The 22,044-nt window shown below is 39.1% G+C and overlaps 1 protein-coding gene across 3 annotated transcripts in view; it reads left to right on the top strand.

Moving 5' to 3' along the window:
- The window catches only part of SOX6 (SRY-box transcription factor 6), a 431,726-nt gene extending 420,603 nt beyond the window's left edge, over positions 1–11,123 (top strand). Inside the window, exon 16 of one of the 3 annotated variants that reach the window (XM_023737515.1) lies at positions 10,598–11,123. In XM_023737515.1, coding sequence (XP_023593283.1) covers positions 10,598–10,901 — 304 coding nt within the window. In that variant the 3' untranslated portion in view covers positions 10,902–11,123. The remainder of the gene's footprint in view (positions 1–10,597) is intronic. The other 2 variants (XM_004369676.3, XM_004369675.3) reach the window with 2 other exon arrangements.
- Positions 11,124–22,044: the final 10,921 nt, after the last annotated feature.

The following is a 22,044-nucleotide window of genomic DNA, read 5'->3' as shown; positions in this document are numbered from 1 at the left end:
AGTTAGAGGGTTGACATGTTGTGGGGTTGTTAACCAATGTCATAAAACAATATGTGTACTACTGTTTCATGAGAAACTATTTGTTCTGTAAGCCTTTACCTGAAGTACAATTTAAAAAAAAAAGTGAAAAAAAATTAATTTTGAATAGCAAACAGTCACAATACAAAAAAGAAAAAAAGTCAGTTAAAGTAGTCTAGGTCATGAATCTATACAATACACTAGAATGTTGTTCGGAGGCGCACAGACTTCTGGGGTTCAAATACTGACTGTGCCACCTGCTTGAGCAAGTTGTTTAACTCCTCTAAGCTTCTGTTTTCTCATGTGTGAAGCAAAACAAATAATAGTACCTAGCTCATAGCATTGTTGAAAGAACTCCATGCGGCAGTGCTTTTAAAAGTACTTTACATAGTGCTTGGCAAATAGTAAGATATCAGTAAGGACTAACTTCTGTCATTATCAGTATTTCTTAAGATGTACTTACTATCTGAGTCAGAATCACCTTGATGGTAACGGGTGTCACAGTAAAATTATATTTTATAGCACCTCCCTAGATGATCAATTAATTTCTTTATACTATGGCAGAAATTTTTAGCTGTAAAGAGAGGCTTAAGCTACTTTATTATTTGAGGATCTCAATTTGTTAACAAATGAAGACATGCGAAAATAGGACTATCAAATTCCTCTGTATTATAAGTGTTCACATTTTTAAAAGTAATGCTTTTAACACCAAAAGAAAAGTACATGCAATATAATTAGGCTATTCACATGATAATTAGAGAATTTAACAAAAATACCAATCCATAGTGTACTTTAGGTAGTGTGTTCATAGGTAACAAAGTAAAAATTTAAGATAGTGTGGTAACATCTACTTTTAATCCTGTTAGTGTATGCCTGTGAGTGTGTATAACTACATTTGAATAGAGAATAAAAAAATTTAAAATTTGAGGCCCTTTGTAATTTCCGCCCTTCTCCCCAGTCATGTTCCCTGTGTATCTAGTGATACATACTGCATCTTCTTTGCCATAGTCTGGAAGACTATCACGTATGCTTTTTAGTTCCCTGATGCTTATTAGAAAATATGAGATTGCAGCATTCTATTTAATTTGATCCGCTTTACCAAAGAGTACATTAAAACAGCTCTGGATCAAAATATAAAACACATAAAAATGCATGTAAAATAAAAAAAAATTAAAACAACCGAATAGCATCTATCATGTATTGAGTGCCTACTTGTGTACTAGGTGTTTTGGATATATTAAATCATATAATTCTCAAAATATAATAAAGAAATGGAGGTTTAGAGAGGTCCTATGGCTGAGAAAGAGCAAAGGTTCAAATTCAGGTGTCTGTGCCACCATCATGCCAAATGACTGTCAACCTAATGCAATATCTTAACTGTCCTCACCATGTTGCTCTTTATCAAGATATGTCTAATATCCCTATTCTGGCAGTCATGAGTATGGCTGCACCATTTGAGCAAGAGCTCCAGGGCTTGTGATAATATGGTGGCGACAAAGGAGATTTGAAATTTAGAGACCAAGGGTCCTGTTCCTGTTAATCTAGGAAAATCCTTTATAGGAGGGTCATTTTACACTGTAGAGTAGAGCTACAGAAGTGCAGGCAGATGATCAGAATGTCTTGTTCTTTAATCTTTAATCCTGACCATTTTCCTATGGCCAGCTTTGGTAATACTTGCTACATAAAGCTAAGTATTATTTCTGCTTAAGAATTTGTTTTCTCTTCTAAGTAGCTGTATTTGATAGATTATTAATTCCCTGGGGTTCATCTTTGGAAATTGATTTTCATTAGATGTGTGGTTATTACAAGAGGAGTAGGGAGGAAAAACAAAAGAACTCAAAGATTGCTGTTGACTTCTTGATGGGATGCGGGCAAAGTCAGTTTTTATACCTGATTTTGAAAAGACATACATAACTTTCAGGGCAATGAAATTACATAAATTTCTCAACACTGTGGTACATTTTACTGACTATACAACTGTAGCTGATGAGTCAGTTTTTTTTTTTTTTTTTACTTAGCTATTATGAAATGAATGTATCAGTAACATGGAATGTAGTAAAGTTAGCTCTTACCTTGGATTTAATTTCCTCAATTGGTAGGTTAAGTGTCAGAATTTTGTAATAATCCTAATGAGAGTACTTTAATATTGAAATTAGATTCATTATTATTAAGGTATATATAGCTACAATGATGTCTTTTCCCAGACAACTATGGCTAAGTGTACTTCAATTTATTTGAAACTCTTATTCAATAATTTATTAGTGAACTAATAGAGAATTATGCAGAAACTAGAAAATACTAAGTTTGGGGCTGTATTTTAATAAAGAGCCCTGGTGGTACAATGGTTAAGGGTTCGACTGCCAGCTGAAAGGTTGGTGGCTCAAACCCACCCAGCGACTCTACGGGAGAAAGACCTAGAGATCTACTCCCATAAAGATTACAGCCTCAAAAACTTTATGAGAAGTTTTACTCTGCACGTGGGGTCACTATGAATTGAAATCAACTTGATGGCACCTAACAACAACAACATTTTAAGTAATAATAATTTTCATTACTGCATAATTGCTATTTTATATATACTGTACTGTGTAAATTATATAATTTATTGAAAATGCGATGAATTTACAATATATTATCATTTCCATTATTGTTGTTGTTGTTAGGTGCCGTCAAGTCAGTTCTGACTCATAGCGATTCTGTGTACAATGGAATGAAACACTGCCCAGTCCTGCGCCATCCTCACAATTGTTGTTATGCTTAAGCTCATTGTTTCAGCCACTGTGTCAATCCATCTTGTTGAGGGTCTTCCTCTTTTTCTCTGACCCTCTACTTTACCAAGCATGATGTCCTTCTCCAGTCCACTATAGGACTGGAAAACACAAGTTCAGAGATGTTAAATAATTTGTCCAAGGCCACACAGCTAGTAAATGGCAGAGCTGAGATTTAAACCAGGCATATCTGAATCTGAAACATGTCCTTTTCACTAGTACACATACCCCTCAAATAGGGCCTACAAATTGCTTAGAGGCTGTGTAGTATAATGGTTAAAATATCAATTCTGGAACCAGACTGTTATGGCTCAAATACTAGATCTGCTTCTTACTGGCCCTGGGAACTAATATGTAGTAATCTTTATTCCTCTAAACTCACCACTTACCCTTGGGAAACTTATTTAAACTCTCTGTACCTCGATTTCCTCATATACAGAATAGGTGGATGATAATAATACCTACATCATAAGACCTTTGTGAAGACTGAATAAATTAATATATGTAAAGCACTTAGAACAGTGTTTGGCACATGATCAGCTCTAAATTAGGGTACTATTATTCTAGAAAAATAATTCTATGTACAAATATATTTTTAATTATATTAAAATAATTATTTTTATTGTATTATGCTGTAAATGATTTGAACATTTGCCACTTCAATCTTAATCCTAAAGATGTTGAATCAAGCCTATGAGATACTTCTAAATATAAATGAATTAACATAGACTAGCTACTGTTTTCATTGTCCCCTTAATTCATATTATCCTCCTGTAGAGAGAGCTATATCAGAACACTCCAACAGGTAATGTAAAAATATTGCTATTATTTCTATTCCTTACTGCAATATCAGCTACAGGGATATGTAATGTATAGGCTTATCTAATGAAATTAACTTCACTACCTTCATTTATAGATCCTTTAAGGGCCTGAAGGGTCAGCAAACAGTGGGACTTTGCCAACATAAATATTTAGTTCCCTTGCATTTGAGAAATTTAGACTACACTCTAGAAATATTTTTGTGATTTAGAAATCATACAGCAATGCTGGGCTTCTGTAATGGTCAAATTATACTTTTTACTTGGGCTGAGAGTGAGGGTTCTTAGCCACCTCTGCTTGTATCAGCTGTTTGTATCATCTGCATGCATACACTTTCAAAACCTTTTACAACTTTTGTTTTGATGTTCACATTCATTATTTGTAAAACCCAGTACTTCCAGCTATTCCCGTTTATGAAAACTGCAGTGTTTGAATTTTGACTTTGCAATTGATCTGTAAAGGAAGGAAAAATGAATTTTAGGAAATGACTTCTGATAGACAAAGCTTGAGCTTGCTGGCTGGTTTTTCATTTTGTTAATTGATTAGTCAGTAAATTGGTCAGGGCCTCTTTGGAATCAGCTATGTACCCAGCACTGTACTGAATTAATACAGTATACAAGGCATTATTTCTGTGCAAAAAGCTTTCATGGAATGCTATAGTTAGAGAAGCCAGACACATACACAAATAGATTAGCAAATATTAGTTTTTTATACATATACACACACATGCATACAGAATACATAGTATAGTGCTACACATAATGTCTAATAAAGTACTAATCTTGATTTTATAGATAAGAGCAAGTGAAACTCAGAGGAAGAGAGATTACTGTGCATTAGAGCTAACAATAGGGTATCCCTAAGGAGGAGACTTGAGATTTGGGAAGGGTTCAGGCTAGTGGAAAGGAGGGGTAAAGCATACTGTTTTAGCATGAAGGAGAGCATGAACACATGGGGGCATATGTGAAAATTATCAATAATAAAGGAGGTCAGCCTAGAAATTTCTCCTGGCATTAAAGAAAAAGTAAGATAGCTAGGATAGAGCACTCGTTTGGAAAGTCTTGAATGCCAGGCTTCTTCAGCTGTAATTAGCTATGCTAGCCTATTTATTTATCTATTTATTTATTTATTTTTATCTCTTTTTATACTGCTAATGGCAGTGAGTAACAAGATTAGCCTAACAATTAGGTTATGATTTTTGCATCTGCAGAATCAACTGTAACTTAGAAAGGGCCATAGAAGTCATCTATTTCAAACAGCCAGCTATTGTAGGAGTCCTCTCCAAGTTCTAACTGAACGTCTGTTGGGGTAGAGAGCTCAACACTTACCACAAGAGCGAGGTCCTCTGTAGAAAGTTTCCTAATGCTAGAAAGTTATTTTCTCTTAACTGAGCCATAATCTGCTTTTCTGCTACATTGTAGCTTAGTTCTAATCTTCTTCTTTGGTCCCTCCTAGAAAAATTTCTTCTTTATGAAGAAAATCATTCAAACATCTAAAGATGGTTATAATCACATCCCTCCTCCACCACCCTCCCCCCATCCAGCTAGTTTCATTGCATCTTTTCTTTTCTAGGTTAAGTTACCAAGGTTTTTCGTTCATTCTTTTTTTCTCATTCACTAGTTCATTCATTCATCTATTTGTTTTTTCATTCCATGTATTCAACAGACATTTATTCAGTGTCTCTTATGTTCCAGGCATTGTTGTAGGTTCTGGGGCTAGATCATTGAAAATTCTTGTCCTCATGAAGCTTAAATTCTAGTGGAGGGAATTGGACAATCAACCAGTCAATGAATAAATAACTATCAATTAGTGATAAAAGCCTTAGAAAGAAAGTAAAGTAGGGAAAAGGGGTAGGAGTGTTTCAGATAATGGGGTACAATTTTAAATAGGGTGGTCATGGAAGAAAAAAAAACCTCCATGAGAAGAAGGAAGCATTTGAGCAAAGACCTGAGGGATAAGGGATGAAACCATGCAAACTATCTGAAGAAAGAGAGAGAGAGAGAAGAAAAAAGAGTTGTACAGAACCAAACGTTACAGTCTTTCAGGTTTTTTTTCTTTGCAGTCATTTCTCATAAGACAGCATAAAACATAAACGTTTTCCCATCTCAAATGCCCTTCTCTGTACCACTGTGATAGACAGGAGGCCCTTTCCTGGCCCAACTGTGAACCAGAGTATGTTCTATAGTCTGTTGCTTCTGGTTCCAACCAGCTCCTGTGGGCCAGCATTTGGGACAGTCCAGCCCATCACCTTGTCATTTCCTTGGGCCTCTCCAGACTTAGAACATGCTTGTTCTCTGTGAGGTTTGTACCAACTTCCCAACAGGAGAAAGAAAATAGAATGAGCGTTAGTTGATTATCGGTACTATGTAATGCTTTACATGTATGTTCTCTTATTTAATCTCCATGACAATCCTGTAAAGTAAATATGATTATTCTAATTCTTAGATGAGGAAAGGGAAAGTCCATGATGATAATTAGCCTGCCCAAGATCACAGAGGCAGTAACTGGTAGAGCTGAGATTTAAACTCAAGTTTGTCTGACTCCACAGCCTGAGCCCTTTCCACTGTAGCACATTGCTTTCTTCCCAGGAGTCCTTGCTGAGGCACAATCATTTCTTACAGGGACATGTTCTCACTCTAGCATTTACATAAACCTTAAGCAGTTGTTTATTAATGAGGGATCATTGCCAGTACTGGACTATCCTCATTTATTCAAGATGGGGAATAACCTCTGGGTTTTTACCATAGACACTTTAGACTTTAGCACTGGCTTGGAATTTGAAGCAGACTTTTCTTTCTACCAACCAGGAGTAGACTTTTGGATATTATATGTCTCACTCCCAGAAGTAAGTTGTATAGATGCTTTAACTACCTCTGTCTCTCTCTGTCTATCATTTTTACCATTCCATTACTGACTTAATGTTTAAAAAACAAAAACTCTTAAATATGTGGAGCTCAGTTTAGAAGATTTTGATTTAAATTGCCTTTCTCTTCCCAATCTGGATATCTAGTAGGGAATTTGTGAGTCTGTAGGTCACAGCATATCAGTTCTCATTAATTAATAGTCTAAGAAAGCGACTTTCATACAGTGGAGGGAAGACTTAACTTGACATCTCAAAACTATGTTCACTTCCTGGCTGTGGTACTTTTGTGGCCTTTGACAAACAACTTAAACTCTCTGAACCTTAACTGGCTACTTTATCTGTAAAAGAAAAAAAATGATGCCTCCATCTCAGGCTTATCGTGAGGATTAAAGAAAATAATGTGAAAGCATCTACGCGTAGTCCCTGACAAATAATGACATATAATAGTTGTTCAATTCAAATTTATTTATTAGATCTATAGATATAGATACAGTCATAGATATTTTAATTTGAAAAATGCTGCAAAAATGACCATTTATTCTTTGTGGAAAGAAAACATACTTTGTGAAAAGGAAGTATGCCATTTGATAGTATGCAGTCTCTATCACAGATTATGCTCACCAAGTTGATGAAATCTGTAAAATGGGTTAATATTGCAGTAAAAGTTTTCACTCTGCACTCAGTGATTAAATCAGAAATATTTTATTGCCATTATCCAAATTCAGTAAAAATTTAATGAGACATCCACTGCTGTGGGCAGGTGAGCATTAAACTTAATTTGTGTTAATTTGCCCAAAACTGAGGAAGCAAGAGATATAGACTTTTTGGAATTTGATTCTATGATAGAAAAACCAGTATTTTATAACATGTTTCTGTACATAGATTTAGGAGTCCCTGGGTGGTACAAATGGTTAAACACTTGATTACTAGCTGAAAGGCTGGTGATTCAAACCCACCCAGAGGCACCTCGGAAGACAGGCTTGTGATCTGCTTCCAGGAGGTCACAGCCTTGAATGCCCTGTGGAGCATTTCTGCTTTGCACACATGAGGTTGCCATGAGTCAGACATTGACTCAACAGCAACTAATAATAACATACATAGCTTTAGATTCATCTATCATGTCGTCGTCCTTCAGGCAGTCAAAAAAGTCATCATGAGAATTATAGAAAATGGATCAGTATCAAGTGTTTAGTGTGTACTGGGTGTCAACAAGCCCTATGGAAATTAGGACTTCTTATGAGGTCTTGTGAGCTTAGTGTCTCCGTATATTGAATATGTATAAACAAAAGAGTGATGAAATTTGAGTCAGGCGACCTAGGTTCATAGGAGAAAGCTGTGACAGTCTTCCTCCTTAAAAATTTACAGCCTTGGGAACTCTATAGGGTAGTTCTACTCATCCTATAGGGTAGTTATGGGTCAGAATCGTCTTGACAGCAGTGAGTTTGGTTGGTTTTGGACCTAGGTTCAAATTTTGAGCAGGCTGTTATTAAATATGTGGCCTTAAGCAAGGCCTTATTTTGTTCATCTGAAACATTTGAATTAATAATAACTCATGGAGTTGCCATGTTAATTGAATAAGATAATGCATATTAAAACATTTTACGTGTTATATTAGTCAGAGGTTAAGGAATCAATATTATGCCTCCCTAGTGGTTTGTGATCGGCTACTAACCTAAAAATTGGTGGTTTGAACCTACCCGTTAGCTCTGTGAAAGAAAGGCCTGGCAAACTGCTTCTGTACTGATTACAGCCAAGAAAACCCTATGGAGCAGTTCTACTCTGTAATATGTGGGATTACCATGAGTCAGTTTGGTTTGTTTTTGTGATTGAAAGAGGTTGTTAAAGATTGCATTATCAGATATCTCACATAGTGATTCTAGGCCATCTCTACCATTTCTTCTTCTGCCAGGCTCGAGGGCGTGTGGGCCTTAGTGAGACAATTATGCTTTTTCTGGACCTGTAAAGGAGTAGCTGGTAACTAAGCTACTTCTTCATTGATTCAGGGTATTGTCCTGTTAGAGTGAGGTGAGAGGAAAGTTTCAGTGATAATTTATAGGGTCAATAAGAATTGTCCAAGTGGTGGTGATTGACCAGAAGCCACAAGAACAAAACAGTGGAAAGACCTCCCTGACCCCAACTTTATAAATATATGTGTCTCAGTCATCTAGTGCTGCTCTAACAGAAATACAAGTGGCTGGCTTTACAAAGAGAAGTTTATTCTCTTACAGTCCAATAGGCTACAAGCCCAAATTCAGGGCATCAGCTCCAGGGGAAGCCTTTCTCTGTCGGCTCTGGAGGCTAGTCCATGTCATCAGTCTTCCTTTGGTCTGGGAGCTTCTCTGCACAGGAACCTCAGGTCCAAAGGATGCGCTCTGCTCCCGGCACTGCTTTCTTGGTGGTATGAGGTTCCCACGTGTCTCTGCTCGCTTCTCTCTTTTGCATTAAGACATTATCTAATCTTGTCAACCTCATCTGTATAACCTCATCACAGTGATAGAATTTACAACACATAAGGAGATCACATATAATCTCATCATAGTGATAGAGTTTACAACACATAAGGAAATCACATCAGATTACACAATCATACAACACTGGGAATCATGACCCAGCCAAGTTGCTACACAAATTTTTTGGGAAACACAATTCAGTCCATGACAATATGGAAACTGAGACTCAGAAAGGCTAATTATAATGACATTTTAAAACCAATTTCAATCGCAATTATTCTATATAAATATTGGAAAACAGGTAGTGAATATTGCATCCATGAGAATACTGTTTTAGTCACAGCCTCTAATGTAGGTACATCTTTAATTCTTATGTACCAGTTATAATGCCTCAAGTGAAATGAGAGACCAGAGTAGCCATGTCACCCTGCAGAGGGAGAAGACCTTCATAAAGGGTCTGGTAAATTTATTTGAACTAGAGTAATATTACTTCATAAAGGGTCTGGTAAGTTTATTTGAACTAAAGTAACATTATGAAGGAATGATCTGGTGTGGCTGGGCCTTGACATCTGCTAGTATCTGTTGTTGCTGTTGTTAGGTGCCATCGAGTTGATTCTGACTCACAGCAAGCCCGTATGTACAACAGAATGAAACACTGCCCAGTCCTGCACCATCCTCACAATCATTGTTACACTTGAGCCCATTGTTGCAGCCACCGTGTCAATCCATCTCATCGAGGGCCTTCCTCTTTTTCACTGACTGCATTACTAAGCATAGTGTCCTTCTTCAGGGACTGGTCCCTCCTGATAACATGCCCAAAGTATGTGAGACATAGTCTCGCCATCCTTGCTTCTAAGAAGCATTCTGGTTGTACTTCTTCCAAGACAGATTTGTTCGTTCTTTTGGCATTCCATGGTATATTCAATATTCCCATGCTAGGATCTAGGATGAGGCAATGTGTCTATTATTCTGTTAAGCTACAGCACTCTCACTGCTTTTTAGTCTGACTCCTCCAGACCTAGACCCTAGCCCCAGTTCCAGCCCAAGGTCTCCGGATAGCCAAGATGACCCTTCTACAATTAGGGAAGTAGAAGCTTCAGGGAGCTTCCCTACAAATTCAGCTGTAGAAGTAGACTTTCACATTGGGTATCAAATATATACTTTACTAAATCTGACTCTTAGGGACATGTTTAGGAACTGTTAGAGACAAGTTATTTCACATCTTTATCTTTCCTCTGTACAGTTCTCAAACTGTAGAGAAGATGACATAAGCCTGGTAAACAGTGTCATTATACTGTGTGTCATGCCATGAGTATGTTTTTTAAATGTTCTGGGAGGTCTTGAAAAATGACCTTCCACCTTTGTGGAATTAACTCTGTAATTTTTTCCAAATGCCAAATGTTATCAAAGCTTTGCCATATTTGCAGTATTAAAAAGAACCCCACTTTTATGTCGCAAAGCCATCAGTGAATTGCTCCATTATATTGTTTAACCTCCAACCATAGCATAAGGGAGATTTGCAGGACTCTTCCAGGGAACACCTTTGTCACATTTTTGTCATTTGCTTAGAATGTCAAACAGGATCCCACTTTGGAATGTGTGGGGGATGAATTCTAATACCACACAGAAGAATATATAGATAGACAGACATTTTTCCTTTATTTTTTTCGTCTATACAGGCAACAGCCTCAGATTCCAATCACCACAGGAACAGGTGTTGTGTATCCTGGTGCTATTACTATGGCAACTACCACACCATCACCTCAGATGACGTCTGACTGCTCTAGCACCTCCGCCAGCCCAGAGCCCAGCCTCCCAGTTATCCAGAGCACTTATGGTATGAAGACAGATGGCGGAAGCCTAGTTGGAAATGAAATGATTAATGGAGAAGATGAAATGGAAATATATGACGACTATGAAGATGATCCCAAATCAGACTATAGCAGTGAAAATGAAGCCCCGGAGGCTGTCAGTGCCAACTGAGGAGTGTTTGTTTGCTGAATTAAAATACTTTGACATTTCATCCCCCTTCCCACAACAAAAAGTTCTTAAAGAGCCCGCATGCATTTGTGGCTCCACAATTACATCAGCAGAATGGTCTTAATTGTTTCGTAAAGCGTGAGACAGATTAAGTTTTCCCTGATTTTTCATGAACTTGAGTTTTTGTCGTTATTGTTATTGTTGTTGTTGTTGTTGTTTTAATTTAGGTGAAGACATATTAAATATGAGACACCAGGACTTGAAAACTTATCTCAACCCATAGCTGTCTTACAAGTCTTATATTTTTGTGTTACTTTTTTTTTTTTTTTCCTTTTGGATGTTGATAAAGGTTTAAGTTACTGTTTTAGATGGGGTTAAACATTCTCACTCAGGTATGCTGTGCCGGCCTACAGGTTGTGAATGTGTTTTTATTCTGAATTATTTTAGAGAACAACTGAGGATTTCATATATTGTGAAACAGAACAAGTCCACGGCGTGTGCAGCTGCATGTAGAGCATATTCAAACGGCCTCAGAATTCCATTTTTCCATGTGTAGTTAAACTTTGAATGTGCCAAACTTTTTCATAACTTTTGAATCTTAATATTTTGAAAGTCTTAAAGGAGACACTGCAAAGTCTTAGACAATCTTTGGCATCTTAAAATAGCAAACCACACCTTTTTTTTTTCCCCCAGAAAATGGTAAAGTACTCAGGAATCTGGAGACAAGATATTGTAAGGAATGAACAAGATTGCCACAGTGCATGTGCCCCATTGTGTTTGCCTCTTGACGTGCCATCTGTGTGTGACGTGGTATGACGTCTGCACACCAGAGCGATCACCACAAGAGATCGACATGGTGGTCTTCTCCGCCTGAGACCACCTCTCACTACATCCATTATCCCTTTGCCTTTAACCCTGACATTCAGTCTTAACACATTTTCTCTTAAATAATTTATTCATTCCAGAATGTCAAGGGTCCGCTTACTATTTATTTAAAAAAATATTGTTGGTGGCATTAATTTAATAATTCTTCTTTTTCACCCTCCTTCCCAGAAGAACTTTTCAGCCCTTTTTACCTCCTTCTCCTGCTAGATACAAAAGATGTACATAGTAATTTTATGTCCCCAGAGCATCTGGAAGCATTTCTGAAACAAGATGCTATTAAATACCTATATTGTTGTTTTTATACACAAGTGTATGTCTGGCTACAGGGATGTATATTTGGATATAGGTGTATAACCTTACACTTCAATAGGTATGCCCCTGAGGTTCTCTGTAGCCTTGAATCTTTTGCCAGAATTTTCCCCTAATTCAGTTCAGCAACACGTGGTTGGGTCGGCATCAGTGGAATTTCCCTGAATTCAGTTCAGCTGCAAGGGTCAATAGTGGTGACTGCCAGGCAGGAGGGTCCCACAGCCAAACCTGAAGCCCAAGGCTTGTGGGCCATGCAGGAGACTACAGTGAGGCTGTCAGGGGCAGGCGCTTTTACCCTGAGTTGCCTCATCCCAGCTTACATGACTAGGGAGTTCATTGCAAAATCCCCAGGATACAAGAAGCCACATGGTAGCCTCAAAGCAAAGAAAGAGGCAGATAGTCATGATACATCCGGAGAATAAAAGAAAACCATAGGGAAGGAGAAGGGGGAGAAACACATTCCCTATATGGGATGTTCCTACTGTTAACTCTGGGGAACAGATATTTCCTGGTGCAACAGAAGAGCTCCTCTGGCTGACTCCCTGTATCTGTGGCCACATGGGGCACATGCCTATGTGTGAGCAACACTAACTGTGCTTGTCACACAAGCATTTCCATGGAGATGTGCTGATGGGCTGGGAGGCAGTGAGGTTTCTTTCCCCATCTCCTAACTACAGGGAGCTCTGCCCTGCCATTTTGACCTTCCTGAAACCAGGACTGATTGCCCATGGAGGCCTCACCCAGAGTGGTTTGATGGGAGAATGTCAGTGAATGGGAAAGTTCACCTCATGGGACAACCCAGAATCTGATCACCAGGACATAGGAACGGCCCCATCAGATTTCTTGAGCCATTTTGCCACTTGGAAGAAAATTGTGTACCTACATATTTATTTAAAGAGTGCTCAAGGCCATACCTAATAGCAATAACTAGGTCTAGCCAAGGTATTACTGGCTATGCCATTAGCTGGGAGTGCTCTCTATAAGCTGATTAAGGTACTGATAGAAATGTTTTGTTCTTAATATTGGTTGGGGATTGGAACTTTGTTTTTATACATTTATTTCAAATGAGGAGGAGGTCATTTTTCTCAAAAAATGAGTATTTATTATTGTCTTACTGATTTCTCTGATTATATACCTCTCCTCCTCAGTTCATTCTCACATTTTCTCTTTCTCTTTGGCTTTTGCTCTCTCTCTCTCGTTTTTTATTTTGTTTCATAGGTAGAGTGCTGTATGGCTAGCATTGTATTGTATGTAATTAATTTTGCACAAAGGCAAACATTTAGAATAGTAGGTTAATTTTGTTTGTTTTTATGACCATGCCAAAATAATATTCTGGGCTGGTGGAGAACAAAGGACTGTTCTTTAGGACTGAAACTTGATTTTGCTTGTAGTAAAAAAAGAAAAAAAAAACACACACACTCACAGATGTTGTTTCGTAAGTGTTATAAGCACTGGATATAAATGGTATTTTTTATCACTTCTGACTAATGTGAAACTGTTGTACGAAAACTCATGAACAAAAGTCATCTGTTTCGACTCGTGTGGGCTTGCCTCACAGTTGCTGGATTTGAGTCATTTTTATGTCTTGTTATTTCATTTATTTATGCAAAATACATGTGTGTATGAACACTTTGTTTTAGCTCCAGCTCTGCCTCAGTACTGGGGTTCAGTTACTTCTAGCCATGTTCTCAAAAATGAAAGGCTATTCAGGAATGATCTGATTGTAAACGTCTCTTTCATTGGGTCAAACAGTGATGCCGTATTTGAATCTAAATTCTGTGCATAAGCAGTTTATTCTATTTATTAGCCAACTTTGGCTCTAAATATCCATGGAAATTGAGAATGACAATCGTAGGGATCACTTCATTTTAAGTGGGGCTTAAAACAAAGTTTTTATGACTTTACCATCTCATTTTAGATTTTTCTAATTGTGTAAATATAACATAGAAATAGAATTTTATTTTTGGTTCATGAATACTTAGTGAGGTATAAGTTATGTATTTCCTTTTTGTTCTCTATCCACGTATGTTGGTCCAGACAAGAAGTTGACAAGTCACTGTACCTCATGGGCATAGTGAATTCTCAGCCACAGTCCGAGAGCAGTGTTGGAACTGAAGCTGGGACAGCAAAACCTTCACTTGGGTTCTCATGTAGTCTAGAACCCACTGTCCACAGACTCAGACTTTTACTTTCTTTTTCTTATAGAAAGTTGATGAATTGAACATTCTAAATTTCCAGTACGGCTGGGAGTCAGTTTGCTTTGCAAATTCACGTAAAACTTATAAAATAGCTCTGTGACCCTTTAATAGCAAGAAGCCTGAATGCCATTGTAAAGGCAAAAATCCACCTCTGAGATTGGCCATTATTAAAAGCCCCACCATGCCAATTATACTAAAGAATGTTAATCCACTTTTTCAGTGCTCATCATTTCTTAGTATCTTCAAATCAGAGATATAAATTATCTCCATTTTGTTAAAGATCTCACAGAATTAGGATTTTTCTTCTCAGTTATAATAGGGACACTGGCAGACAATCCTCTCCTAAAAAATGGACCATATAGAATAGAAAGAAAGACAGACAGACAAAAAGAAAGAAAGGGAGAGAGGAAAGAAAGAAAGAAAGGGAGAGAGAAAAGAAAAGCTTGTCAATCAATCTTTGAACATGAGCAGCCAGGCAGGCAATTTCTGTATTTCACTGGCAGATGTGATGCAGTATCTTTTCCAGAAAGGTACCGAAGTGTTGTTGTTTTCACGCACTTCCAGCTCAGCCTTTTAGGAGTATGTCAGTTTGCTTTATTTGGTATTTGACACTCTTCAGCCTTGCCCTCAGGGCTGATTTGTTTTGCCAGGGTCCTGACACCGACTCCCAGGCCAAGTTCTAAATTCAGGTGTGGGCTCATTGAGCTTGTCAAATTCTGGCCTCCCCTGAACATTAGCCCCATGGGAGCCTCGGGTGTGTGAAAGTGTGTGATCACCCTCCAGCTGAAATTAAAGGCTGCTTTCTTTTCCTTATGAAGCCAGGCTGCTTCTTCAGAGCACACCCTCCTGAGCCAAGAGCACAGGCACTAAGTGAAAGCAGGGATTGTTTTGAGGAAGCCCGTCTGCCCCCAGTAGGAAAGCAGCCTGGTCCCTTGAACATCAGGGCCGAGGCCACTTCTTTCAGTTTACCCGTTTTCCAAAGAGATGATCTCTGCCTACTCATTTGGGAAAGGAAAAAAGAATCACTTAATAGTTTCAAACCATATGAGAAGTCCTGTACCAAGTGCCAACAACTGCAAAGAAATGCAGCTAGAGGAAATGTATTGAAATCGTTACTGGGTCTTCCTTTTTAATGAGAAAAGGACAAAAATGGTTGCTGTAGCCTTGCCTGATTTTGTACATGTTTGTCTAAAGGATTGAGTTGGCACTTAAGCTCACTTCTCAAAGTATAATAATATTGTATGACCTCATTTGTCCTTTTACAAAAGCACTTGCATCATTTCCTTAAGTCACCTGCCCCTGACATGTTTTCTTCCTTAATAAACAACTTCTATCTGTTATTCCTGCCGATTATGTTCTATCTGTGATGCCATATACTATTGTGTGTCTCTATGCTAATATCTCTGAAAATGTTGATATGCAAACACATTTCTTTTTCATCCCCGTCCCATCTTTTCCTTTTGGGACAGACTGCTTTCCAAAAGCTCATGAACAAGTATTCAGATTGCTGGTACCTTTGGAGTAGGGGTAGGGGCGCGGGGTGGGGCGGAGAGGGCAGAAAGGTAATGCTTAGTGCAGATACTCTTCAAATTGGTGTTCGTGGCAATATGAAAGTTTGAAGGCAACTCAGTGACATGTCTTGCTCAGTAGTTTCCTATTCCTGAAGAACCACAAGCATAAAATGAGGCCTCAGTGCTGGTGCTCTTGGAGTATGGGGAATGTGCAAATATTTACCTGTTTTGTATGCTGCACATTGCAGACCTGCTCATGTGCATTCTCTCCGTTTGTCTTCCTTTGTCATATGTGTTTTTGCTTTTTTGAAAGTGCAGTCTTTATTGTACCCTTCTCCAGCTTGTAGCAAATTAGAATGCTTAGCATTTATGTTCATTCATTATTGTATTTGCCATGTAAAATTTTTATTACCTTAGACAAGCTTATAAGCTGTTACTACATAACTTATCTTACTGTAACTCTTTTATTTCCTGACATTGTAATTTGTTTGTGATGTATATTGTGAGATTGTATTCTATGTTAATTTAATCAGCACAATTCACTGACATGCTGGACTGACATGCTGGCTGCTGTTTCAAATTGTAAAGTTTGTGTAGGGCTGTTGGGACAACTGCAACTCTGTTGTCAAGGTACTGTGCTTTGGTTCCTATAGCAACACTGTGGGTGTGGCCCTTGAAATGCTAAGGGCATTGAAGACACCCTCAATCAAATTTTAACTGCAGATTTTCTTTGTAGAAACTATGTATAATGCAGGTACCTACTTGGCCCATGGCTGGTAACTATTTGGGCAATTAGAAAAAAACAAAAAACATTAAAAACTAGTGTCTATTGCTGCTTTGAATATGTTTGAAAGTCTGAAAATGTAAATAGTTTATCAAAAAAAAAAAAAATCTTGTACAGTCCAGTGTAAAGTTTTTAAATGACCTTAAGGGTTGCCATCACATCTTTCTCACACTCTCCTCTTGATAATGAAATTAAAAAAAAAAAAAGTTTGCTAAGGATTAAAGAAATGGAAACAAAAAGAATCTTCAAATTTAGAGGAATGAATCATTGTTCTTAGCTTTGTTGCATACACAAACTTCTTGGATTTTGTGCAGTATTGATGTGAGATAAAATTCAACATTAAATAATCCTTCAGTGGTACTTTCCAAAGTCTTCCCCTCCTCTGCCTCATAATTAAGGGAAAAGACAATATTGAAAGACATACTGTCTATCTATCCTGGTGTATGTTGGCACCTTAGCCACTTTTTTTTTTTTCCTTTTTGCACAAGGTGCTTTCCTGATATGTTAAACATGCCATCTTTGGGTGATAATGTATATGCCATGATGGGGCTTAGGCTCCTCAGGGGAGTGTCTATAAGAACTGCCTATTTATGCTCATTTACCTCAAGACTGTCCTCTCTACCCTTAATCTAATCATCATCACTCCATCTTTTGTACTGCTGTTGACACTTACAAATTAAAGATAAATTTTGTTTTATGACCTCTGTGTACGGCCTTGTCTGTGCCCTGCAAACCTTCCATCATCAAACCTAGAAAGCCCTCGGCTTACCACCTGCTTGCTGCATGGGAGTCCGAAGCCCTCTTGTCCTCCCTGCCAGTGCTCCTGCCTTGCCCAGAGGTAGGTCTCTGGTCTCCGAAAGCCTTCAAACCCCTTAGACTTGCCTGCTTTTTTCATTGTGGAGCATATACTACTACAGCAGGAAATGCATGTGGATTTAGATGGGAGGAACAGGATCCAAGGTGGATTTTTGTCAAGAGAAGATGAGAGAGAATGCCACTTCTTGTTTGCCTGACTTCTCATGAGAGTGAAACCGTTTATAAATCTCAGAGCATCTTGGGGTATGAAAGAATCTCAATGGCCAGCCTCCCGTCTGACACCAACTTATACAAGCCTAGCAGCCAAGAATGGAAAATGCTGCACTTATGGAACCTTTCCCTCCACTGTGGTTGGGAGTGGTTGGCTGATTTCTCAGTTGCTTCTGCCACAGAGAAAGAGAGCTCCCATCCCATTGTCCAGCTACGAGTTGGACAGGGAGCAAAGCTCGACTCCAGATGAAATCAGCTTCTAAAATGTTTCCAGAGCTCTTTCGTTGTGCTAAAAGAGTCCTCAGGAATGGAGGTGGAGCAATGGGGTAAAGTGAGCAGGGCCTTTCTTTAAAGAAGACTTGCCAAACCAGCCAAGCCAGTCCTATGGATTCCAGAGATTAGTAACTAGCACCCAGAGAGTGAAATGAAAGTACTCAAGAGCGCCCAGTGGAGAGAGAGGGGAAGCCCAGCAATTTCTTTTTCTATGAAAAATGCCTTATTAGAGAAAAGCCAAAGATTTATGGAACTTTCTTTATGCCAGTCAAATCGTAAGTTTGATACAAGCTGCTGTAAGTCTTGAAAACCTAGTGTTCCCTGACCCACTTGTCCCGTGGTGTTTTAAAGCCCAGGTAAGCATGTTGTTGTTGTTCAGTGCCATCAAGTTGGTTCTGACTCATAGCCACCCCACATATGATAGAAGGAAACACTAGCTAGTCCTGTGCCATCCTTACAATCAATCGTTGTTATGCTTGAGCCCATTCTTGCGGCCACTGTGTCAGTCCGTCTTGTTGAAGGTCTTCCTCTTTTTTGCTGACCGTCTACTCTACCAAGAATGATGTCCTTCTCCAGGGTCTTAATCCCTCCTGATAACATGTCCAAAGTATGAGAGACATAGTCTCATCTTCCTTGCTTCTAAGGAGCATTCTGGCTGTATTTCTTCCAACACAGATTTTTCCTCTGGAATTCCATGGTATATTCAATATTCTTCACTAGCACCATAACTCAAAGGTGTCAATTCTTATTCAGTCTTCCTTATTCATTGTCCTGCTTTCACATGTATATGAGGCGATTGAAAATACCATGGCTTGGGTCAGGCACACCTTAGTCTTCAAGGTGACATCTTTGCTTTTCAACACTTTAAAGAGGTTCTTTGCAGCAGATTTGCCAAACACAAAGTGTCCGTTGATTTCTTGATTTCTGCTTCCATGGGTGTTGAATATGGATCCAAGTAAAATGAAATCCTTGACAACTTTGACCTTTTCTCCATTTGTCATGATATTTCTTATTGGTCCGGTTGTGAGGATTTTTGTTTTCTTTATGTGGAGGTGTAGTCCATACTGAAGGCTGTAGTCTTTGATCTTTATCAGTAAGTGCTTCAAGTCCTCTTCACTTTCAGCAAGCAAGGTTGTGTCATCTGCATAACACGGGTTGTTAATGAGTCTTCCTTCAATCCTATGCCCCGTTCTTCTTCATATAGTCCAGCATTTCAGATTATTTGCTCAGCATACAGATTGAATAAGTATGGCAAAAGAAAACAACCCTGACGCACACCTTTCCGGACTATAAACCAGACAGTATGCCCTTGTTTTGTTCGAATGAATGTGTCTTAATCATGTACAGGTTCCTCATGAGCACAATTAAGTGTTCTAGAATTCTCATTCTTCACAGCGTTATCCATGATTTCTTATGAGCCACACAGTCAAATGCTTTTGCATAGTCAATGAATCACAGGTAAACATCTTTCTGGTATTCTCTGCTTTCAACTCTGATCCATCTGACATCAGAAATGATGTCCCTTGTTCCACGTCCTCTTCTGAATCCAGCTTGAATTTCTGGCAGTTCCTTGTCAATCTACTGCTGCAGCCTCTTTTGAATGATCTTCAGCAAAATTTTGCTTGCCTGTAACATTAATGACATTGTTCGATAATTTCTAAATTCTGTTGGATCACCTTTCTTGGGAATAGGCATAAATATGGATCTCTTCCAGTCGGTTGGCCAGATAGCTGTCTTCCAAATTTCTTGGCATAGATGAGTGAGCACTTCCAGTGCTGCATCCCTTTGTTGAAACACCTCAGTTGGTATTCTGTCAATTCCTGGAGCCTTGTTTTTCACCAATGCCTTCAATGCAGCTTGGACTGCTTCCTTCGGTACCATCGGTTCCTGATCATATGCTACCTTCTGAAATGGTTGAATGTTGACCTGTTCTTTTTGGTATATTGACTCTGTGTATTCCTTCCATCTTCTCTGGATGCTCCCTGTGTAGTTTATGTTTTCCCCATAGAATCCTTCAACATTGCAACTCAGGGCTTAAATTTTGTCTCCAGTTCTTTCAGCTTAAGAAATTGCCGAGTGTGTTCTTCCCTTTTGGTTTTCTGTCTCTAGCTCTTGGCACATGTCATTATAATACTTTACTTTGTCTTCTCAAGCAGCCCTTTGAAATCTTCTGTTCACCTTTTTCACTTCTTCATTTCTTCCATTTGCTTTAGCTACTTGATGTTCAAGAGCAAGTTTCAGAGTCTCTTCTAACATCCATTTTGGTCTTTTCTTTCTTTCCTGTCTTTTTAATGACCTCTTGCTTTCTTCATGTAGATGTCCTTGATGTCATTCCGCAACTCATCTGGTCTTCGATCATTAGTGTTCAACGTGTCAAATCTACTCTTGAGATGGTCTCTAAAATCAGGTAGGATATACTCAAGGCCACACTTTGTCTCTCGTGGTGGTGTTCTAATTTTCTTCCGTTTCATCCTGAACTTACATATGAGCAGTTGATGGTCTGTATCTCAGCCAGCCCCTGGCCTTGTTCTGACTAATGATATTACCTTTTCCATTGCCTCTTTCCACAGATGTAGTCCATTTGATTCCTGTGTATTCCATCTGGTGAGGTCCACGTGTATAGTCGCCGTTTATGTTGTTGAAAAAAGGTATTCGCAATGAAGAAGTCTTGCAAAATTCTATCATGCGATCTCCAGCATCGTTCCTATCACTGAGGCCATATTTTCCAACTACTGATCCTTCTTCTTTGTTTCCAACTTTCTCATTCCAATCACTGGTAATTATCAATGCATCCTGGTTGCATGTTCGATCAATTTCAGACTACAGAAGGTGGTAAGCATAGGGCATTGGAAAGAACATGGGCTTTGGAGTCACACTGACCAGCTCTGCCACTTTCCAAGTGTGTGACCTTGCCCAAGTAGCTTCTCTCAGTCATACATTTCTCCTCTATAAAATGGGGTAATAATCCCTGCCTCTCATGGTTATCGAAGGGAGTCAGTGAAATGGCATGCATAAAACATCTAGCCATCACCTGGCACACAGCGCACATCAAGAAGGCTGCCTTCTCTGATCACAGAATGTCAGAGCTAGAACGGAGCATTAATATCACAGACTGAGCATGGGGAAAGTCTTGCCTGAGGACTTAGATGTGCCTTCTTCATTCAGAACTTGATACTGTCTCTTAGTGATGACCCCAACCTCCCTCTGAGCTTGTCTCCGGGCCACAGTCCCCCCTCTCCACTGCCATGGATTTTCTTTCTAAAACACAGACCTAATTCTGTCCACCCTCTCTTATTCACTCCTAAAATCTTCTTCTGGCTTTTTATTGCTGACTAGATAAAATCCAAACTTCGTACCCCGACCCTCAAGCCTCAGCATGCCCGCCAGCCTCACTTTCCCTTGAGCCCTTGCACACCACTCAACTCTTATAGCTTCTCTCACACCCATGACCTATCCACAACCCTGGGGCTTTTAGTCCTCCTTTGAATGGGAATAAATCTGTCCCCTTCTGTCTTTGGGAAATTCCCACTCATCTGACAAATTCCACCCCAAATGTCAGCACCTCATGAGGTCTTCCTAGGTTCCCCAGACAGGTTCAGGCTCTCCCTCTGGGCTCTATGACTATGTTTACCACCTTGTAATGATTTGTTTCTATGTTTGTCTTTTCTGCTAGATGATGAACTACTGAAACCAAGGGCTATGCCTTGTTCCTCCCAGCACCCAGCACAGTGCTTGGCATATAGTAAGTGCTCAATACCTGTTTATGGAATGAATGTATGAATGGTGGCAGCTTGGCCTCCATGTGTGGTGTGGATGCCTGGGAGAACCAGGGTCTTAGATGGTGGGAATAAAGGGGCCTGTAGGAGTACCTTGGTGTTAGTTACTTCATATAGAGAGCATTTTTAGTTAAGGCATCTCCGTTCACACTGGGGGAGCCATGTGAAGTCAGTATGAAGTCAGTGTGACAAATCAGAGCCATGTCAAGCCATGTCAAATCACTACACTTTCCACAATCTGGGATAAGGACACTGAAGGTCTTCCTGCTTTTAGGAAGACTCACTTGCACATCTGGCTGCCCAAGTCTCTGAGCAGAAAGCTGGTGTTCTGTCCTTCCTCCTAGGCACCATGGCTGGAATATGGAAAAGACAGGCCAGAAATAG

This window comes from Trichechus manatus, unplaced genomic scaffold (genome assembly GCF_000243295.1).
Source record: "Trichechus manatus latirostris isolate Lorelei unplaced genomic scaffold, TriManLat1.0 scaffold00006, whole genome shotgun sequence".
Classification (NCBI taxonomy): Eukaryota; Metazoa; Chordata; class Mammalia; order Sirenia; family Trichechidae; genus Trichechus; species Trichechus manatus.
Note: the sequence above shows the minus strand (reverse complement) of the source record. Positions and strands in the feature narration are given on the sequence as shown.